Genomic DNA, 17,326 nt, shown 5'->3' with positions numbered 1-17,326 from the left:
GAAGGCTGCCATTCAATAAATTTTAAAGTTGTAAACTTTTAAAGTGCTGTGCTTAAAGTGCTGTGTGGCATTTTCCTTCCCTCCTCCACCTGGGATACCTTGGTAGTCATCTCCCTATTTGTGTGATGAATGAATAACGAATGCATGACTGTGAAGCAGCAATGACTTTATTGCCTCTGCAAGTGGTGATTAAAGGGAGGAGGGGAGGGTGGTTAGCTTACAGGGAAGTAGAGTGAACCAAGGGGCGGGGGGTTTCATCAAGGAGAAACAAACAGAACTTTCACACCGTAGCCTGGCCAGTCATGAAACTGGTTTTCAAAGCTTCTCTGATGCGTACCGCACCCTCCTGTGCTCTTCTAACCGCCCTGGTGTCTGGCTGCGCGTAACCAGCAGCTAGGCGATTTGCCTCAGCCTCCCACCCCGCCATAAACGTCTCCCCCTTACTCTCACAGATATTGTGGAGCACACAGCAAGCAGTAATAACAGTGGGAATATTGGTTTCGCTGAGGTCTAAGCGAGTCAGTAAACTGCGCCAGCGCGCCTTTAAACGTCCAAATGCACATTCTACCACCATTCTGCACTTCCTCAGCCTGTAGTTGAACAGCTCCTGACTACTGTCCAGGCTGCCTGTGTACGGCTTCATGAGCCATGGCATTAAGGGGTAGGCTGGGTCCCCAAGGATACATATAGGCATTTCAACATCCCCAACAGTTATTTTCTGGTCTGGGAATAAAGTCCCTTCCTGCAGCTTTTGAAACAGACCAGAGTTCCTGAAGATGCGAGCGTCATGCACCTTTCCCGGCCATCCCACGTTGATGTTGGTGAAACGTCCCTTGTGATCCACCAGAGCTTGCAGCACTATCGAAAAGTACCCCTTGCGGTTTATGTACTCGGCGGCTTGGTGCTCCGGTGCCAAGATAGGGATATGGGTTCCGTCTATAGCCCCACCACAGTTAGGGAATCCCATTGCAGCAAAGCCATCCACTATGACCTGCACATTTCCCAGGGTCACTACCCTTGATATCAGCAGATCTTTGATTGCGTGGGCTACTTGCATCACAGCAGCCCCCACAGTAGATTTGCCCACTCCAAATTGATTCCCAACTGACCGGTAGCTGTCTGGCGTTGCAAGCTTCCACAGGGCTATTGCCACTCGCTTCTCAACTGTGAGGGCTGCTCTCATCCTGGTATTCATGCGCTTCAGGGCAGGAGAAAGCAAGTCACAAAGTTCCATGAAAGTGCCCTTACGCATGCGAAAGTTTCGCAGCCACTGGGAATCGTCCCAGACCTGCAACACTATGCGGTCCCACCAGTCTGTGCTTGTTTCCCGAGCCCAGAATCGGCGTTCCACAGCATGAACCTGCCCCATTAGCACCATGATGCATGCATTGTCAGGGCCCATGCTTTCAGAGAAATCTGTGTCCATGTCCTGATCACTCACGGGACCGCGCTGACGTCGCCTCCTCGCCCGGTATCGCGTTGCCATGTTCTGGTGCTGCATATACTGCTGGATAATGCGTGTGGTGGTTGATGTGCTCCTAATTGCCAAAATGAGCTCAGCGGCCTCCATGCTTGCCTTGGTATGGCGTCCGCACAGAAAAAAGGCGCGGAACGATTGTCTGCCGTTGCTCTGACGGAGGGAGGGGCGACTGATGACACGGCTTACAGGGTTGGCTTCAGGGAGCTAAAATCAACAAAGGGTGTGCCTGTACATCAAGGAGTATTTCAGGCAGGACTGCACGGAGGGTTCCAATAAGAAATGGTGCACCTAAGTTATCGTTGTTATTGGAACAAGGAGGTTAGCCTGGCCTCTGATTGATACATGGCTAGATTTACCTCGCTGCACCTTCTCTGTGAGTGACTGCAGTGTGATCTAGACAGGGGAGGAGGAAAATGAGTACAAAACAAATCTGGTCTATTTCTTGTTCTGACCCACTCCATCTATCTTTTACATCTTTGGCTGGCAGCAGACGGTGCAGAAGGACTGCATGCCATCCACATCTCATGGCTGCTTGGCAGAAGATGGTACAGTACGACTGCTAGCCATCTTCATCTCTTGCCTGCCTGGCATAAGATGGTACAATACGACTGCTAGCAATCCTCATCTCTTGCCTGCCTGGCAGAAGATGGTACAGTACGACTGCTAGCAGTCCGTATCGCCTGCCCGCTCACCCTAAGACGGTTCAATAGGACTGACTGCAGGACTAAAGAGAATGACCTGATCAAGTCACTCCAAATTTAGTCCCTGCGCCCATGTCTGCCCAGGCGCTCCTGATCGACCTCACAGAGGCGACCAGGAGCACCTCAGACATGACGATGACGGCTACCAGTCGTACTGTACCGTCTGCTGCCACAAGGCAAGGGGTTGCTGCTCCTGTGTAGCAATGCCGTACCGCGTCTGCCAGCACCCAGGAGACATAGGGTGACGGTTACCTGAGCGGGCTCCATGCTTGCTGTGGTATGGCGTCTGCACAGGTAACTCAGGAAAAAAGGCGCGAAATGATTGTCTGCCCTTGCTTTCACGGGGGGAGGGAGGGAACGGGGGCCTGACGATATGTACCCAGAACCACCCACGACAATGTTTTAGCCCCATCAGGCATTGGGATATCAACCCAGAATTCCAATGGGCAGCGGAGACTGCGGGAACTGTGGGATAGCTACCCATAGTGCAACGCTCCGGAAGTCGACGCTTGCCTCGGTACTGTGGAAGCGCTCCGCCGAGTTAATGCACTTAATGCACTTAGAGCATTTTCTGTGGGGACACACACACTCGAATATATAAAAGCGATTTCTAAAAAACCGACTTCTATAAATTCGACCTAATTTCGTAGTGTAGACATACCCTAAGAACTCTAATATTAAGATGACACTAATGACTACAGAACGCGCTTGCTAAGCAAGGGCTACGGGAAGTTCCAGCCAACCGTCACTGGTGGTAAGAAGGAACTGAGGGGGTGGCGGGTCGGCAGGGCTCTATATAGAGCACTATGAAGGCACGACTCCGGGGGCGCCTAGGCTGACCCGACGCATGTGGCTAAGGGAAAAATCTTCTGGCCATTGTGCACGTGCATGCACCTGCTTGGAATGGACATGAAACAAGCACTCGAAGAATAGGAGTGCCTTCTTTATTCTCTATTAAAACACAAACACTGCACTGTGCATCAGTAAAAGGCCCCTTCCCTAAATTCCACCTCTCGCCTCCAACATCCCAGGCACAGGAATGGCGCTGGAAGGAGAGAACCCAGGTTGTGGTGTATGGCATCGACACTAAGGTTGAAGTGCACATCTAGGGATGGGGAGTAAAGGGAACATACTGTTGGCAGTATTAACTTTTCATTTCCTCGCTTTTTAGGAGTTGTGTTAGGTATGAGAGAGAGCAACAGGACCTGACATAGCTCCGTGTTTGTATGTTCATTTGCTGGGGAACTGTGGTTGTTGCGTTTTTAAATGGACTAAAATACTAAGTAACGATTTACACCCAGACCAAGATCCCATAGAACGCAGCTGGCTTGGAAGATGATTAACAAAGCTGGTGTCAAAAATTGTTCTCTAAACATGAACTTCTTTCTGAACAAGTTCTCAACAGGATTTTTTGGAAGGAGAGAGTTTTTCCCCACACATGAAAAATGTTTTTTCAAAAACACCTGCCTTTCAGCTGATTCAAGAATTCTTAAGCCATTCAATGGCTTGATGAGAGCACAGAAAATTAGATAAATGAAAAAAGTATTCTTCGGTGTAGCAAAATTATGTAATCCAGGCAAGCACTGCACTTGCGCTGGCCAGTCCCTTTACTTTCTATAGTGTGTAGTTTAGCCAAAGAAGCTTGGGAAAAAATGAAAACTAAGCTGTGAGGTTAATTTTTATTTATTGGAACTGAGAAGCCAACAGGCTTCTTGAAACTCTTCAGAAAATTCAAGAGTTCGCCAGATTTTGCCCCAAGTATTGGTGCACAACGCAGTGAGGTTTTTACACACTCACAGCAGAGCAACTCCCCCCCTTGTGTATGCAACACAGTACGGAGCTTTAACGACGCCATCCCACTGGCTCTACCAGAATTTCTGTCACTTAAAGAGACTCTTGACTTTTTCAGCTTCTTCACACAGATGTGTTTCTGTTCCTCTAATCACTTGTCAACTTTGGATCCCTTTTATTTTTTATCCTTTAGATAATGGCATCGAGAATACACTTATAAAGTTTGCAGAGGATACCAAACTGGGAGGGGTTGCGAGTGCTTTGGAGGATAGGATTAAAATTCAAAGGATCTGGACAAACTGGAGAAATGGTCTGAAGTCAATAGATTGAAATTCAATACGAACAAATGCGAAGTATTGTACTTAGGAAGGAACAATCAGTTGCACACATACAAAATGGGAAATGACTGCCTAGCAAAAAGTACTGCGGAAACGGACCTGGGGGTCACAGAGGACCACAAGCTAAATGAGAGTCAACAGTGTAACACTGTGCAAAAAAAAAAGCGAACATCATTCTGGGATGTATTAGCAGGAGCGTTGTAAGCAAGACACGAGAAGTAACTCTTCCGCTCTACTCTGCGCTAATTAGGTCTCAACTGGAGTGTTGTGTCCAGTTCTGGGCACCACATTTCAGGAAAGATGTGGACAAACTGGAGAAAGTCCAGACAAGAGCAACAAAACTGATTCAAGGTCTAGAAAACATGAGCTATGAGGGAAGATTGAAAAAATTGGGTTTGTTTAGTCTGGAGAAGAGAAGACTGAGAGGGGACATGGTAACAGTTTTCAAGTACATATAAGGTTGTTACAAGGAGGAGGGAGAAAAATTGTTCTTAACCTCTGAGGGTAGGACAAGAAGCAATGGGCTTAAATTGCTTCAAGGGAGGTTTAGGTTCGACATTAGAAAAAACCACCCTGACGGGGAGGAAGTTAAGCACTGTAATAAATTGCCTAGGGAGGTTGTGGAATCTCCATCATTGGAGGTTTTTAAGAGCAGGTTAGACAAACACCTGTCAGGGATGGTCTAGCTCAGGGGTTCTCAAACTGGGGGTTGGGGGGTCAGAAGGTTATTACATGGGGAATCGTGAGCTGTTAACCTCCACCCCAAACCCCGCTTCGCCTCCAGCAGTTATAATTGTGTTAAATACATTAAAAAAAGTGTTTTTAATTTATAGGGGGGGTTGCACTATGAAATGGGTTACCAGTATAAAAAGTTTGAGAACCACTGGTCTAGCTAATACTTAGTCCTACCATGCACGCAGAGGATGGGACTAGATGACCTCTCGAGGTCTCTTCCAGTCCTATGAGTCGATGGGATGACTAGAATTGAATACTGTAACCCAGGTGAGGGCAGACCATGGATTTTATAACACCTCAGTATTTCCTATTCCATTCTTTACACATCTGAATGTTGTTTTTGATTGCTGCTGCACACTGAGCAGAGGTGCTGATAGAACAAGGAGTAATGGTCTCAAGTTGCAGTGGGGGAGGTTTAGGTTGGATATTAGGAAAAACTTTTTGACTGGGAGGGTGGTGAAGCACTGGAATGGGTTACCTAGGGAGGTGGTGGAATCTCCTTCCTTAGAGGTTTTTAAGGTCAGGCTTGACAAAGTCCGGGCTAGGATGATTTAGTTGGGGTTAGTCCTGCTTTGAGCAGGGGGTTGGACAAGATGACCTCCTGAGGTCCCTTCCAACCCTATATTCTATGATCCTCTCGCATGAATGAATTTCTATTGGTAGGTTTAGTTTTCCAAAGACACCCCAGTTTGTGGGTTATCTGCTTAAGAGTGTCCTGCAGCAAATCAAAACTACAATACTCCCAGGGGAAAAGCTTCATGCAACTGGCAGTGCAGTAGATGGCAGGTCACTGGGCTTTTTGGGAAGTGCTTTAAGAGAACGTTACAATCTACAAACTCCTTTGGAGATCCTGGAAATACAGATTCAAGGTTTCACTCAAAAAAAAAAAAACCACTGAAACCTTGCAGATGAGGAGCAGTTACACTAATGTTGTAGAGCAGGTAGGGTGTGTGTGTGTGTGTGTGTGTGTGTGTGTGTGGTAAGAGTTCAGGCTGGTGGGATGACCTTCCACATGGAGAACTATATTCTGGAAAGCAGGGACTCTAAAAATCTCATGGTGGGGAACCAACTAGGGCTGCCAGTTTTGATGGGACATGTTCCTGGAGGTTTCATCACATCTCAATCTTTAATTAAAGATTCATCTTTAATTCCTGGAGACTACAGGAAAACCCGGGAGGGTTGTCAAGCCTAAAACTACCTGAAGGAAGCTCTTAGTCTGATGCACTGGCGAAGCGAGCGAGTGTGATCCCTGGATGTATAAGCAAGGGAATGCTAAGTAGGAATAGGGAGGTAGCATTAACTATGGGGCACTGATGAGCTGTATCTAGTTCTGGATGCACCAACATCTGTTTTAAAGTGTGAATACTGGAAAGGGTTCAGAAAAGCGCCACAAGAGCGATATGAAGTCCAGAAAGCTTGCCTCAGTGACAGACTTGGGAACCTCAAGCTATTTAGCGTATGCAAAAAAAGATGAGATATTTGATCACACTCTAGAAATACATACATGAGAAGTTACGGCAGTAGAATACTCTTTAATCAAGCAGAGAAAGGCCTAACAGGAGCCAACGATGGGAAGCTGAAATTCAGCCAAAACAAAAGCAGCAAATTTTTAACAATTAGGGTAATTAAACAACTTACCTATGGATATGGTGGATCCAATCAATCAGCAGAAGTCTTTAAATCAAGACTGGATGTCACCTCCTAAAAGAGATGCTCTAGCGCAACCAGATGTGATGGGCCTGATGCAAGTATTTGACCCGTAAATCCATGCTGTGTTATGCAGATCACATGAGATCATAATAAAGATCTTTTCTGAGCTTTAAAAAGGCCTGTGAACTGCATGACTATGCTTTCCAAAGTTTGGCTCCATTTCTTTAAAGCTGCAAGGTGTTGGAACATTTTCCAGGAAGGTTAAAAGGTCATGGTCAAACAATTCCAGGTAAACGAAGTTATTTTGCTTTGCAGACCTGTGTGATGCTTCTTAAAACATGCTCTCTAAAGCTTTAGTGTTCAGAAATAAATAATATCCCATCACCCAATGTAGTGCACTTTGGATGGATATGCAGCTTGCTTTGTAAGCTGTACTCCCCTTGGCCAAAAGAACCACCACCAAATATGCATGTTCTCTGCCTCAACAGCTGAAGACAGGAGACAGGTTTTGAAAAAAAAAATTACTTTATTGGAACTCATCTGAACATCAGATATACCTGGTGTTGGTTAGCATGAACCGTTTGTACATTTGATATTGATGGTGCCAAAAACCCAAACAGTGACCGACTGGATGAGATGGAGAGTTTAAAAAAAATACCAGAAAAAGTTAAAATATGTGGATAAGAAAGCAGGGAAAAAAAAAAAAGAAAGAAAAAAAAATCTGCCAGTCTAAGATTTAGTGTGAAGGCAAAATCTCTTGATAAAACAGAATCCTTTTATAAAATATAAATTTAGTAAGAAAACATGGAGAAGGAGAGAGAAAGGGAGACAGAGGGGAAGGAAAATAAAGATCAGCACGACAGAGATACAGAAGCTTACACTGCCCAAATTGCATTAAAACCTTGCTAGTAATCTCACCATAAAATGAAACATGCTGGAATACACAGTGCTCCACCTCCCATGTATATCACTTTGAAACAGTAACTAGCGAGTGCTACACAGGCTCATTCCAGAGGGGCCGATTTGTCTTACATCAGATGTTTAAGGAAATATACCAAACAGCAGAGGTGAACAACAACAATCCAATCAGTGCCTATGCTAGCAGGCTGCCTTCCCACTTGGTTGTTTGGCTCTCACAGGGAGGTGAACACTTAGAGCTAACACCTGCTCACTTGTTTTTCCCAACAATGTGGGGTGCGGGGGGTTTAAAACATTTAGAGTCTAGTCTATTTCAAAACACCAGCATGCAATACAGGCCTCCTGGGGAGCCCTGTGCTGTTCCCTTTGCCAGAAACTGGCCTCACAATCTAGCCAGTTGCCGCCGTTACTTCTACCCTTTGAGCTGATCTAGCACAGTGGCAATTCTGATGTGGGTTCCCTATGTGTGGGCTTCTGGGAGTCAATATGGAGTTGCTTTGGGGGAGTATTAAAGGGGTTAGTTAAGATTTAAAAATAAACCAGCAGTCTGTACATAAGGGTTTTTTGGTTCAGTACAAATGGAATAAAATGTGGCTTCTTATACACTGTCAGTAAGTCTCCAATTTCAGAGTAGAGGGAAGAAATGGAACTGTTTCCTCGGCAGCTGGGTAGCTATTGAGGATAAAACCTTGCCCCTGCTTTACTCTCTCTGCCATCCCTCAGGAAGTGGAAAGCACATGTTTAGGTAGTGTAAGCCTTTTTCCTTTTATTTAGGATCCCTCTTTTTTTAAACAATATTTCCCCCCCGATACAAAGTTTGGCCAGTAAACGTTACATGGAAACTGGAACACGCATCGTATGGAATACAAGATGCACCGGATGAGGACGTTTAAAAACTTTCCGAGCGAAAAGTAGAACAAAGAAAAAAGTCTCCGAGCATTTTCCCAAAGGTTTCACTCTCCTGTCACACACACTCTCCAAATGACAGCTACCAAAGTCAACTCTGCAAGAGAAAAGAGCCGCTGTCAATCAAGGGGAAGGAAGCGAGAAGCATAGGCACATGCTGTACCTAGGCTTGGGAGCCAAAAGACATGGACCCAAGCAGTCGTGTGCTTCAGCTCCTCAAACCCACTCACCTATGTTAGCTTCTTGGCTTTGTTGTAGAGCGAATCCACTACTTTACTCATATTCTGAATAGTCTCAAGGGCAGCTTCATATGTTTTGTCTACTGGTGGCTCATCAAAGATAATCAGGACTCCCTCCCCTTGGTCGAGGATCCCTACAAACACAAAGCTCTGGTTACCCAGCAGTGCATATGTGAGCTAGACAGACTTCCGAGGGCCTTCTTCTGTCAGATCCAGCCATCGAGTTCCAGGTCGGACCTTGTGCCTTTGCTGTGCTGGTCGTGTGGAATTCATTTCCATTGACATTTATCCAGCCATCTCCCTACATTAAACATCTGGCCCTTGCCCCTCCAGGGGGGTCTGTGACCACTGCTCCCCTAGCATCTCTCTCACCCCTAGAGCCACATATTAGAGAAGGGTGGTTTTAGGGTTTGGAGCGTGTTTCTACAACACAAAACAAGTGCTTTGGTGGAAACATTTTATTTATAAAAATGGTTTCCTGCGTTTTAGCTAGGCACATGCTTGAGAGAACAGTAAGTCTATCACAGCACGTATGGAGGAAAGGTGTCAGGACTTCCTCTGACCCGGGCTTACCAGTACAACCCCAGCACCTGGCTAACATGGTCTTTGCAACCAACACTGCAGGGGATGTGGAACAGGGGCGCCAGAAGGCAGCACTTTGGAAACCCGCTTTGTGCGAGAGCACCCTTCAAAAAGGGGGGTGGGGGGAATCTTACTCAGGGGGATCTCCAACCCATCTCCAATCATCTGTATAGTGGGTGGGATTCTCTGATGGCAAGTCCAGCAGCTGGGAGATTTACCTTTCATTTTCTTGATCCCATTACCAATAAAAGGTATTTTCTACCCCTTTTGTATTGGATCTCTGCAATGCTTTCATCATTCTCTAATCAACATGATTGTCCCACTGACCTCTCTCATGTTCATTCTGCCCAGCTAAGCTAGGAGGACTGGATTTCTGTGCTGGGCACTCAGGAAAGGAGAGCACAGCTGCTTACCAGAGGGCTCCACGTGCTGCCCTCCCCCCAAAGCTCCCACTGGCCGCAATTCCCCATTCCTGGCCAATGGAAGCTGCCGGGGGTGGTGCCTGCAGGCGACAGCAGCGCATGGAACCCTCTGCTCCCCCTCCCGAAGGAGCCACAGGGACTTCTGGAGCCCGCACCCCAAACCTCTCCTGCACCCTGACACCCTAGCCTGAGCCCTCAACTCCCTGCCCTGCACCCCAGCCCCTTGCCCTGAGCCCCTTCCTGCACCCCAGCCCCTTGCCCTGAGCCCCTTCCTGCACCCCAGCCCCTTGCCCTGAGCCCCTTCCTGCACCCCAGCCCCTTGCCCTGAGCCCCTTCCTGCACACCACACCCCCTCCCCACACCCTGCAGTCCCTTCTGCACCCCAACCTCCTGCCCCAGCCCTACATTTCCCCACCCAGATGTGGCCCTCAGGCCAAAAAGTTTGCCCACCCCTGTACTAGACACTAGTCCTCCAGCATGAGGTGGATGGAAGCATGACCCTCAGCTCTGCTAGGAGCTGGCAAAGAAGTTCTGGTTTCAAGTGGAAGCCGTTACTGAGCATGCAGGGCACCAGTGGAAGCTCCCATTGGTCAGTTGGTGTCACAAGGTAAGTCAGAGGAAGGTGAGGTCAGAGAGAGGCTGAACAGCCATAGCTCCCAAAATAGCAAATGCTCAGGTCCTCCAGGGTACAGCCCATAATCCTTTCAGTATTTTCCCATGTACCTCTATTTGCTTTCTAGGCCTGTCAGCATCATCTGGAGTTAGAGTGACAACACTCCAGGGCACGTGCTTAAGACTTGGAGAGACAGCAGTTAAGAGGAGAACGTGCACAAGCTTCTTTAACTTGTTCATCTGAAAATGGAGTGAAAGGTGGGGAAAGATCCAACAGGGTGCAGAGACTCACCATGAAATTTCTTGTCCAGGATCATCTGTGACAGTTTCCTTTCCACATCAGCCTGAAATTGAAATAATCTCTTGAAGCAAACCGCAGAGCAGTGGATTTTACCACCCTCAACCCACAGACCCGACAGGATATAAAGATAGCTGCTTCCAAGCAACATTTCAGCACTTGTAATTGAATATCTTTGCAAGCCAGATCTCACATACAGACTAGCTTGCAATTACAGTCAGTTTTAGGCAAAGCAGGATGTCAGAGCAGCCATGACCAGGAACCAGCTTTTAACGATCAGAGTTCTCAAGTGACCTGTTGTCTTTTCACGTCATGAAATACAGTACAACCTTCATTTCATACATACTGGAATCAGCAGGGGATTTGGAGCATTCCTGCTTGACTCAGCAAGCATCTAGTTAACTAAGCTTCACCATGCCTCAGTCTTTGATGACCTGCTACAGCTACCAAGTGGCCCACTGGGCGTCAGGCCTTTGTTCTCCACTCTCTGCTATGTTGGTAAAACTCACAATTAAGGAATGTTTGTGCTCCCAGTGTATGCTAGCGCCCAAGGGCTGAGTCAGAGAGCGCACCATTTGGAAATGAGGTTGTATAGTGGAAGCAACCATATGGCCACGAGTAAGATACTCTCCATCACCCAACATGGCAGCTCTGGGTTTAGAGCCTCTCTGACAGTTTGGGGCAAGGACATTTCTGGGTGCTCCTGAGAGCAAGAGGAGTATTTTTATTAAGACTTACACCAGCTGAGTCTCCTTTATGCACTGCGGGAAGTTGACAGAGTGGGGGTCTGTACAGGCATTGTGCCAAGTTCATCCCTGGTGAAACTCCAGCCAAGGGAGCAACTAGTTTGGCCCACTACCTTTTAAGAGCTTTTCAAGTCAAGTCAAGGACCTTTCTAGAAGGCTTTGTCCCAGCTGTTTCATGACTGTTATATCCTGGACTGCCATTTGCTGCCCACCTGGATTAAAAAGGACTAAGACGGATTCAGTGAGGTGGTTACTGAGCATGGAAAACTCTACAGCACTTTATAGGGAGGCTCCTTCAGACTCTTCAAATGTAGAAGAGTTAGCAAGTGGTGGAAGTAGCAGGGGCAGGACCTGGGGACAGGAGGAGGGTTTTGTAGGGAAGCCCATCTCTCCCTAAGCAAAACGTACACTGCAAGCATCTTACACGAACCCTTGCCCTCAAGGGGGTGTGTGACAGGGTGAACCAGGCCCTTTGAGGCCCCTTGCAGCCAACTAGAGCCCAGAAGTCTCAGATAAATGCAGCTGCAGGGCCTGAGCAAGTCAGTTCCTGGCTGGGGCCAAAGGTGCAAGGAAGGATGTTCCACTCTGGCCAATGGGAGCTTGAAGGGCTGCATTAGTTGAACCTGGGAGCAGGAGGACCTGAGGATTCTAGCCCTAAGGTAACGGACAGAGGTGAAGAGGCCAGGTGGGAAGGGAACCAGGGAACATAGCAGCAACCAAGTGAAGGAAGCAGTAGATGGCTGATACCTATAGGGTCCCTGGGTTGGGACCCGGAGTAGTGGGTGGGCCCAGGTTCCCCCACCGGCCACTGGGGAAGTGGCCTAAGCCCTGAGAAGGAGATACGGCTCATTCAGAAGCCCAAGCAAAGGGCTGGAATTGAAAGGGCTCAGGGCTCTGACAAAGGCAGACTGTCTGGTGAGCTCTTTGTTATGCTCCCCCAAGGGGACTGAACTTGAGAAATGACCTGGCTGGACAGCTGGGGCAGTGAGAATCAGTGAAGACAAAGTCTCCAGGAAGAAAGTCCTGGGGCAGTGCTCTATAACAGAGCACAGAAGAACTTAAAGTTAGCCTAGAAGAGCCCGAGAACCGAGCCCAGAGACGGGAGGCTGAAGACACTACCAAGGGCACAATGACAGTCCTTGCTGGACCTCTGTTACCCCAGAAGGGGTTCACTCATGCCTACCGACTGTGTGCGACGTGGCCGGCGGGCTGAGTTCGAGTGAGGTCGGCAGCCTACAAGGGGCACCAGGAGAAAATTGAGAGAGGTGAGTGCAACCGTCACAGGAGGGATTTGCCAACAGTGGCATCTGCTCTGCTTGTGGAGCTGCCCACACCTGGAGATTCAATGCACGGAGTTATTTCGGGTGGTCATCTGACTCCTTGGTTTCTTTGCCCTCTTTACTAAACCAACCCACAGATTTCTAGCAATGTTCTTACCTTTGAGAGCTTGATGAGGCTGGATATGTGTTCCATCTATAAAGGGAGAGGAAAAACCAATACAGATACGGGAAGTCAAGCTTTAGTTTTGCCTTTACTACAGAACAAGAAGGTATGGGTTCTTTCTACATGACAACTCAATATTCCAGCCATCTACTTCAGATGGCTTCCTTTGCTTCATCTCATTTAGAATTTGGACCACAATAAAATTCTAATTAAAGGTGGACAGGCCACAAACTGAACAGCTGAGTCATCATTTCACTGCTTCAGTCCAGATTTAAGATTGGTATTAGTCCAGCCTCACCCCTGCCTTGGAAGACCCCTTAGAGCCAAGCACTGTCAATCAACGTGGTACAAACATGCCTATCTAGAGCATAATGAAAAAAATGAAAGAGCATGCTTTTGACAGTTCTGGAGGTTCCCCCATCAGCCCTTTGACAGCCAGTCGTTTTGAGCTGAAGATGATGACTTATGGACTCAAGTGCCAGTCCACCAAGTGGTCAGCAGAACTTATTTGAGGGAGTCAAAACACTCCCTACCACGGCAGATTACTTCACCTACCAGCCTCCTGCTTAGGTCTAAGAAGCTCACACGCCAAGGATGGGGTGGGGGGGTGGAGGAGGAAGCTGCCAGAAGTAAAGAAACACTTACCTGTACTCTGGAAAAGGGTTCAATGACTCGGATCAGATTTTGTTCCAATAAGTTATCATAGAGTTTAGCCAAATGAGTGTTGATGATGGGGTCGTCCCTGAGCTCCACCTTATAATCTGTCAGAGCCTACAGAAGATATGCCGGGAAAAAATAATTAAGCTTGGAGATGGTAGTGGTGAAGACAGGTAGTTGGACTTGGCCCAGCAGGTCTCCTGTCAGGGCAGACTATAGCCTCCCTTGCCCCCAGCATGGTATCAGATGTTAATCTGCTACTACGTATTACGTAGCCAGAAGGTCAGTGTCCAGCACCTCACCCTAATGATTTTGCTGATTAGTATCTTTCTTCACATTCTTTATAACGATGTGACCCAGAGGCCTAGGTAAGCAAATGCATTTGTTCGCTTCTTTGAGAGGTTTGGCATAACAGGGTTTCTCCCCTCAACTTGTGTTTTCTTCCTGAAGAATCTTTTAAAAGGCTTCAGTCCAGATAAAAATGTTTAAAAAGCAATGGAAGTATCCAAATGGGAAATCATTTCAAACGAATGAAAATCTGAGCAGGCAGTGGATTTCTTCAGGCTTATAAGGAGGAATATTTTATGCAGGAGTGAGGAGAGTGAAGAAAGGAAGGGGATACTAGCCACAGAATTTATTCCTGGGGGAATTCTGCCCCACTGTGCAACAGCAGAATTAATGCCCCCTGCAGATTTTACTTTCTCCATGCAGAAAAACTGATTCATGCATCCCACCCAGGCAGTGGGGGTTGGGGGGGAAAGAGGTGGAAAAAGAGAAAATATCTGGTTAGGACATCAGGAGCAGCCAGGGGAGATGTAAATCACCACCTCAGGGGGGCAGGGCAGGTGTGCGAACAAGACTCTGTCCCTCTCATGGTGCATCCGGAGCTGGGGATACCTTGACTGGTGGCTCCTACTGTGCACCGGGCTCCAGCTGCAAGTCCCGGCCGGCTGGGCAGGTGGGGACAAGGAACCCACGCCTGGGAACCTCCCCCAGTTTCAGGAAACCCGTACCGCAGCCCTGCTGCCTGCCCCCATCGCTCCCCAGCCGCAGGGGGAGAGTCACTGTGGGGGGATCTGCCCAAACCCCCACACCCAGACCTCCCCCGCTGAGCCACAGCCCCTGCATCTGGACCCCAACTTCCCTGCCAACCCCCATTCTCGCAACCAGACCACTCCCTGCTGAGCCCCTTGCATTCAAACCCCTCACCCCGCCAAGCTCCACCCCATCAAACCCCCCCCAACACCTGGACACCTACCCCACCGAGCCCCAACTAGCTACACCCAGACCATCCCACCCCATGGACATCCTTCCTCAGTCCCCTGCGCCCAGACCCATGCTGAGCCCCATTCCCCAGCCCCGCAACCCAAAGCCCTCTGCTGAGCACAAGCCACCTTCACTTGAACTGCCTGCCCACCCCCACCCACAGAGTCCCAGTCCCCACAATGAACCCTCCGATAAGGCCCTGTGCATCCAAATCTGCTCCCCCACCCACCACCACATCCAGACTCCCCACAGAGCCACCCACACCCAGACTGTGCCACACAGAACCTTCTCACCCCACACCTGGATACCCACACACTGAGCACCTCCACACCTGGATCCTGCTGGGCTGAGCCTGCCAGCCCCACACCTGGATTAGGAGGGCAGGGTTGGGCATGCAAGATTCTGTCCCTATCACTTGCTGTGGAGCCATATAGATGTGCTAATATGTCTACTAAGGAATTTGTCAAAAAACCACAAAAACCCACATTTCCTGAATCATTTTTTTGTTATTCACATACTTGCTGACAGGTATTTTGAAATAAATTACCAAAATAATTAAAAGTTGTGTGATTATATTGTGTTATTTTGACACACAAAATAGGCAAAATTTTGTAGCGTTTTAAAACATTGTGCACAGAATTTTTAATTTTTTGCACAGAATCCCTGAAGAGTAAAAAGTGGCATTTTTAGAGTACTAGTGACTTGAGTCTATAGGCTTCAGCCTAATCTTCCATAATTTAGTAGCTCCCTGCTCAAAAAAGGCCAACTACATGAATAGCAGCAGGGTACTGAAGATCACAGTTAAAATGTACCTCTCTTGGCTGGAGAAGGGGACAAGTTTACAGAGCACCAGGGCCACTGCTCTGTCCCTCAGCATAGGAATTTGCTCTGTTCTGCTCTAATGTGATAATCTGTCAAGTTTCACTTCTGTTGGTAAATTCTGAATAACGCAAAATTCTCAAAAAGTGGCAGAGTGTCCTGTGGCACCTTATAGGCTAACGGACGTATTGGAGCATAAGCTTTCGTGGGTGAATACCTACTTCGTCGGATGCATGTAGTGGCAAAATTCTCAAGTGTTCCCAAATTTTCTCCCTTTTCATATTAATAGCAAATGCTTTGTTAAGAGTATTCAGGCTTCAAACTTCATGTTGTTATGCAAATCATGTGGTATTGAGCCAGAACAGCACAAATGCTACAATCAATCAACTAAGCAATTTAAAACGATCTTTCAGTAAAAGGTGAAAGATTCATATATTCCAGCTTCATTTTTTCCCCACAAATCTGTGCTAGAAGAACTAGACCACTTAATTGTTCACGGAAAGCAGATATGGTCAAAATGGTATTAGTTTTTGAACTCAAGCAAATACCACAAGAACACTCTTTCTGCTATAGTTTGTCTCCATCATGAGCACTAAAACTTCCACCTTTTCACACAGTCCTCCGGACACTTAAAATGCAACCTCTTCCCATCTGGAGTCTTCCTGCTCACTTACCTTTTCAAAGTCTGCCAGTGATCGATTCTTACTGGCCTGTGCCACACACTTTAGAGCTTCTGTCTGTAAAGAGAAAATGGAGCTAGTGTTAACATTTTTCTGGACACCACCAAATACTATGCCAGTTGAATGGAGCATAGAGAAAGTTCTTAACTACAAAAAGAAGGAATGTTTCCTTTGCAACAAAGTCTCATGTCTGTTTAATTCCATATACACAGAACAAGAACATCAGCTGACCACAAAGGAAGGAGAAAACCCAACAGTTGCAGGTCATCTAGTATCAGAACAGCTTCATGCTGACAAAGAATTGGAGTTCTGTAATGTTTGAGAGCTGCAGCAAAAGGATGCAGTTCCTATCAAGGCTAAATGTAGGGAGTAACTTCAGTTGCAGTTCTGCAACGTACACATTTCAGAACTGCCTTCAGAAGCTGCAAATTTAGGTATTTTTAGCCAATTAAAATCACATTTCACACCTCAGTTACGCTGTCTCAGGTTGGTGCGGGGAAGAGGGGTGTCACTAGATGTACTAGTGACATGGGCTGTATTACAGGAAGCATTTCCTGCATGAAAGAGAATTTTGTATCTAATCTTCCTAATAATTGTAGAGAAGGAGAACTGTAAACAGAAACAAGGACTGAAACATTACCTGGCATGTTAGAGTTGAGGATCAGTACTAATAAAGAGCTAAAATGGCTCTGGTAAAGATTTGCTAGGCCTGGCATATTGCAAGAATTCAGACTTTCCAATCACCCCATCATGATTAACAATGTGCTTTGCTCCCTCCCAATCCCACTTAACTGAGAACATTTCAGCAGACTCTCCCAAACAAATGGATACTTTATACTGTGGGAAAGCTGGATACACTACTTTTCAAGTTAATCAGCATTACTCAAGCAGCATAGATGCATTAGAAAGGCAGTGTGGTCTAGTGGTTAGGGCACTGGTTGGGAGTCAGGGGACATGGGGTTGTGTTCTCACATGCCGCTAACTTAGTGCACGGTGTTGGGCACTTCATTTTCTCATCTATTAAATGGGAATAACATCCCCCT

The 17,326-nt window shown here is 47.2% G+C and overlaps 1 protein-coding gene across 2 annotated transcripts in view; it reads right to left on the bottom strand.

The window, feature by feature from the left end:
- Positions 1–7,201: 7,201 nt before the first annotated feature.
- Positions 7,202–17,326, bottom strand: part of PSMD11 (proteasome 26S subunit, non-ATPase 11) — a 29,435-nt gene continuing 19,310 nt past the window's right edge. The window contains exons 9-14 of one of the 2 annotated variants that reach the window (XM_073326210.1): positions 16,278–16,340; positions 13,507–13,632; positions 12,856–12,891; positions 10,667–10,718; positions 8,750–8,892; positions 7,202–8,616 (exon numbers count right to left, since the gene is read on the bottom strand). In XM_073326210.1, the coding sequence (XP_073182311.1) occupies positions 8,750–8,892; positions 10,667–10,718; positions 12,856–12,891; positions 13,507–13,632; positions 16,278–16,340 (420 nt within the window). In that variant the 3' untranslated portion in view covers positions 7,202–8,616. The remainder of the gene's footprint in view (positions 8,617–8,749; positions 8,893–10,666; positions 10,719–12,855; positions 12,892–13,506; positions 13,633–16,277; positions 16,341–17,326) is intronic. The other variant, XM_073326212.1, reaches the window with a different exon arrangement.

This window comes from Lepidochelys kempii, chromosome 27, assembly GCF_965140265.1.
Source record: "Lepidochelys kempii isolate rLepKem1 chromosome 27, rLepKem1.hap2, whole genome shotgun sequence".
NCBI classification, from domain to species: Eukaryota; Metazoa; Chordata; order Testudines; family Cheloniidae; genus Lepidochelys; species Lepidochelys kempii.
This window is presented reverse-complemented; position numbering and strand designations above follow the sequence as displayed.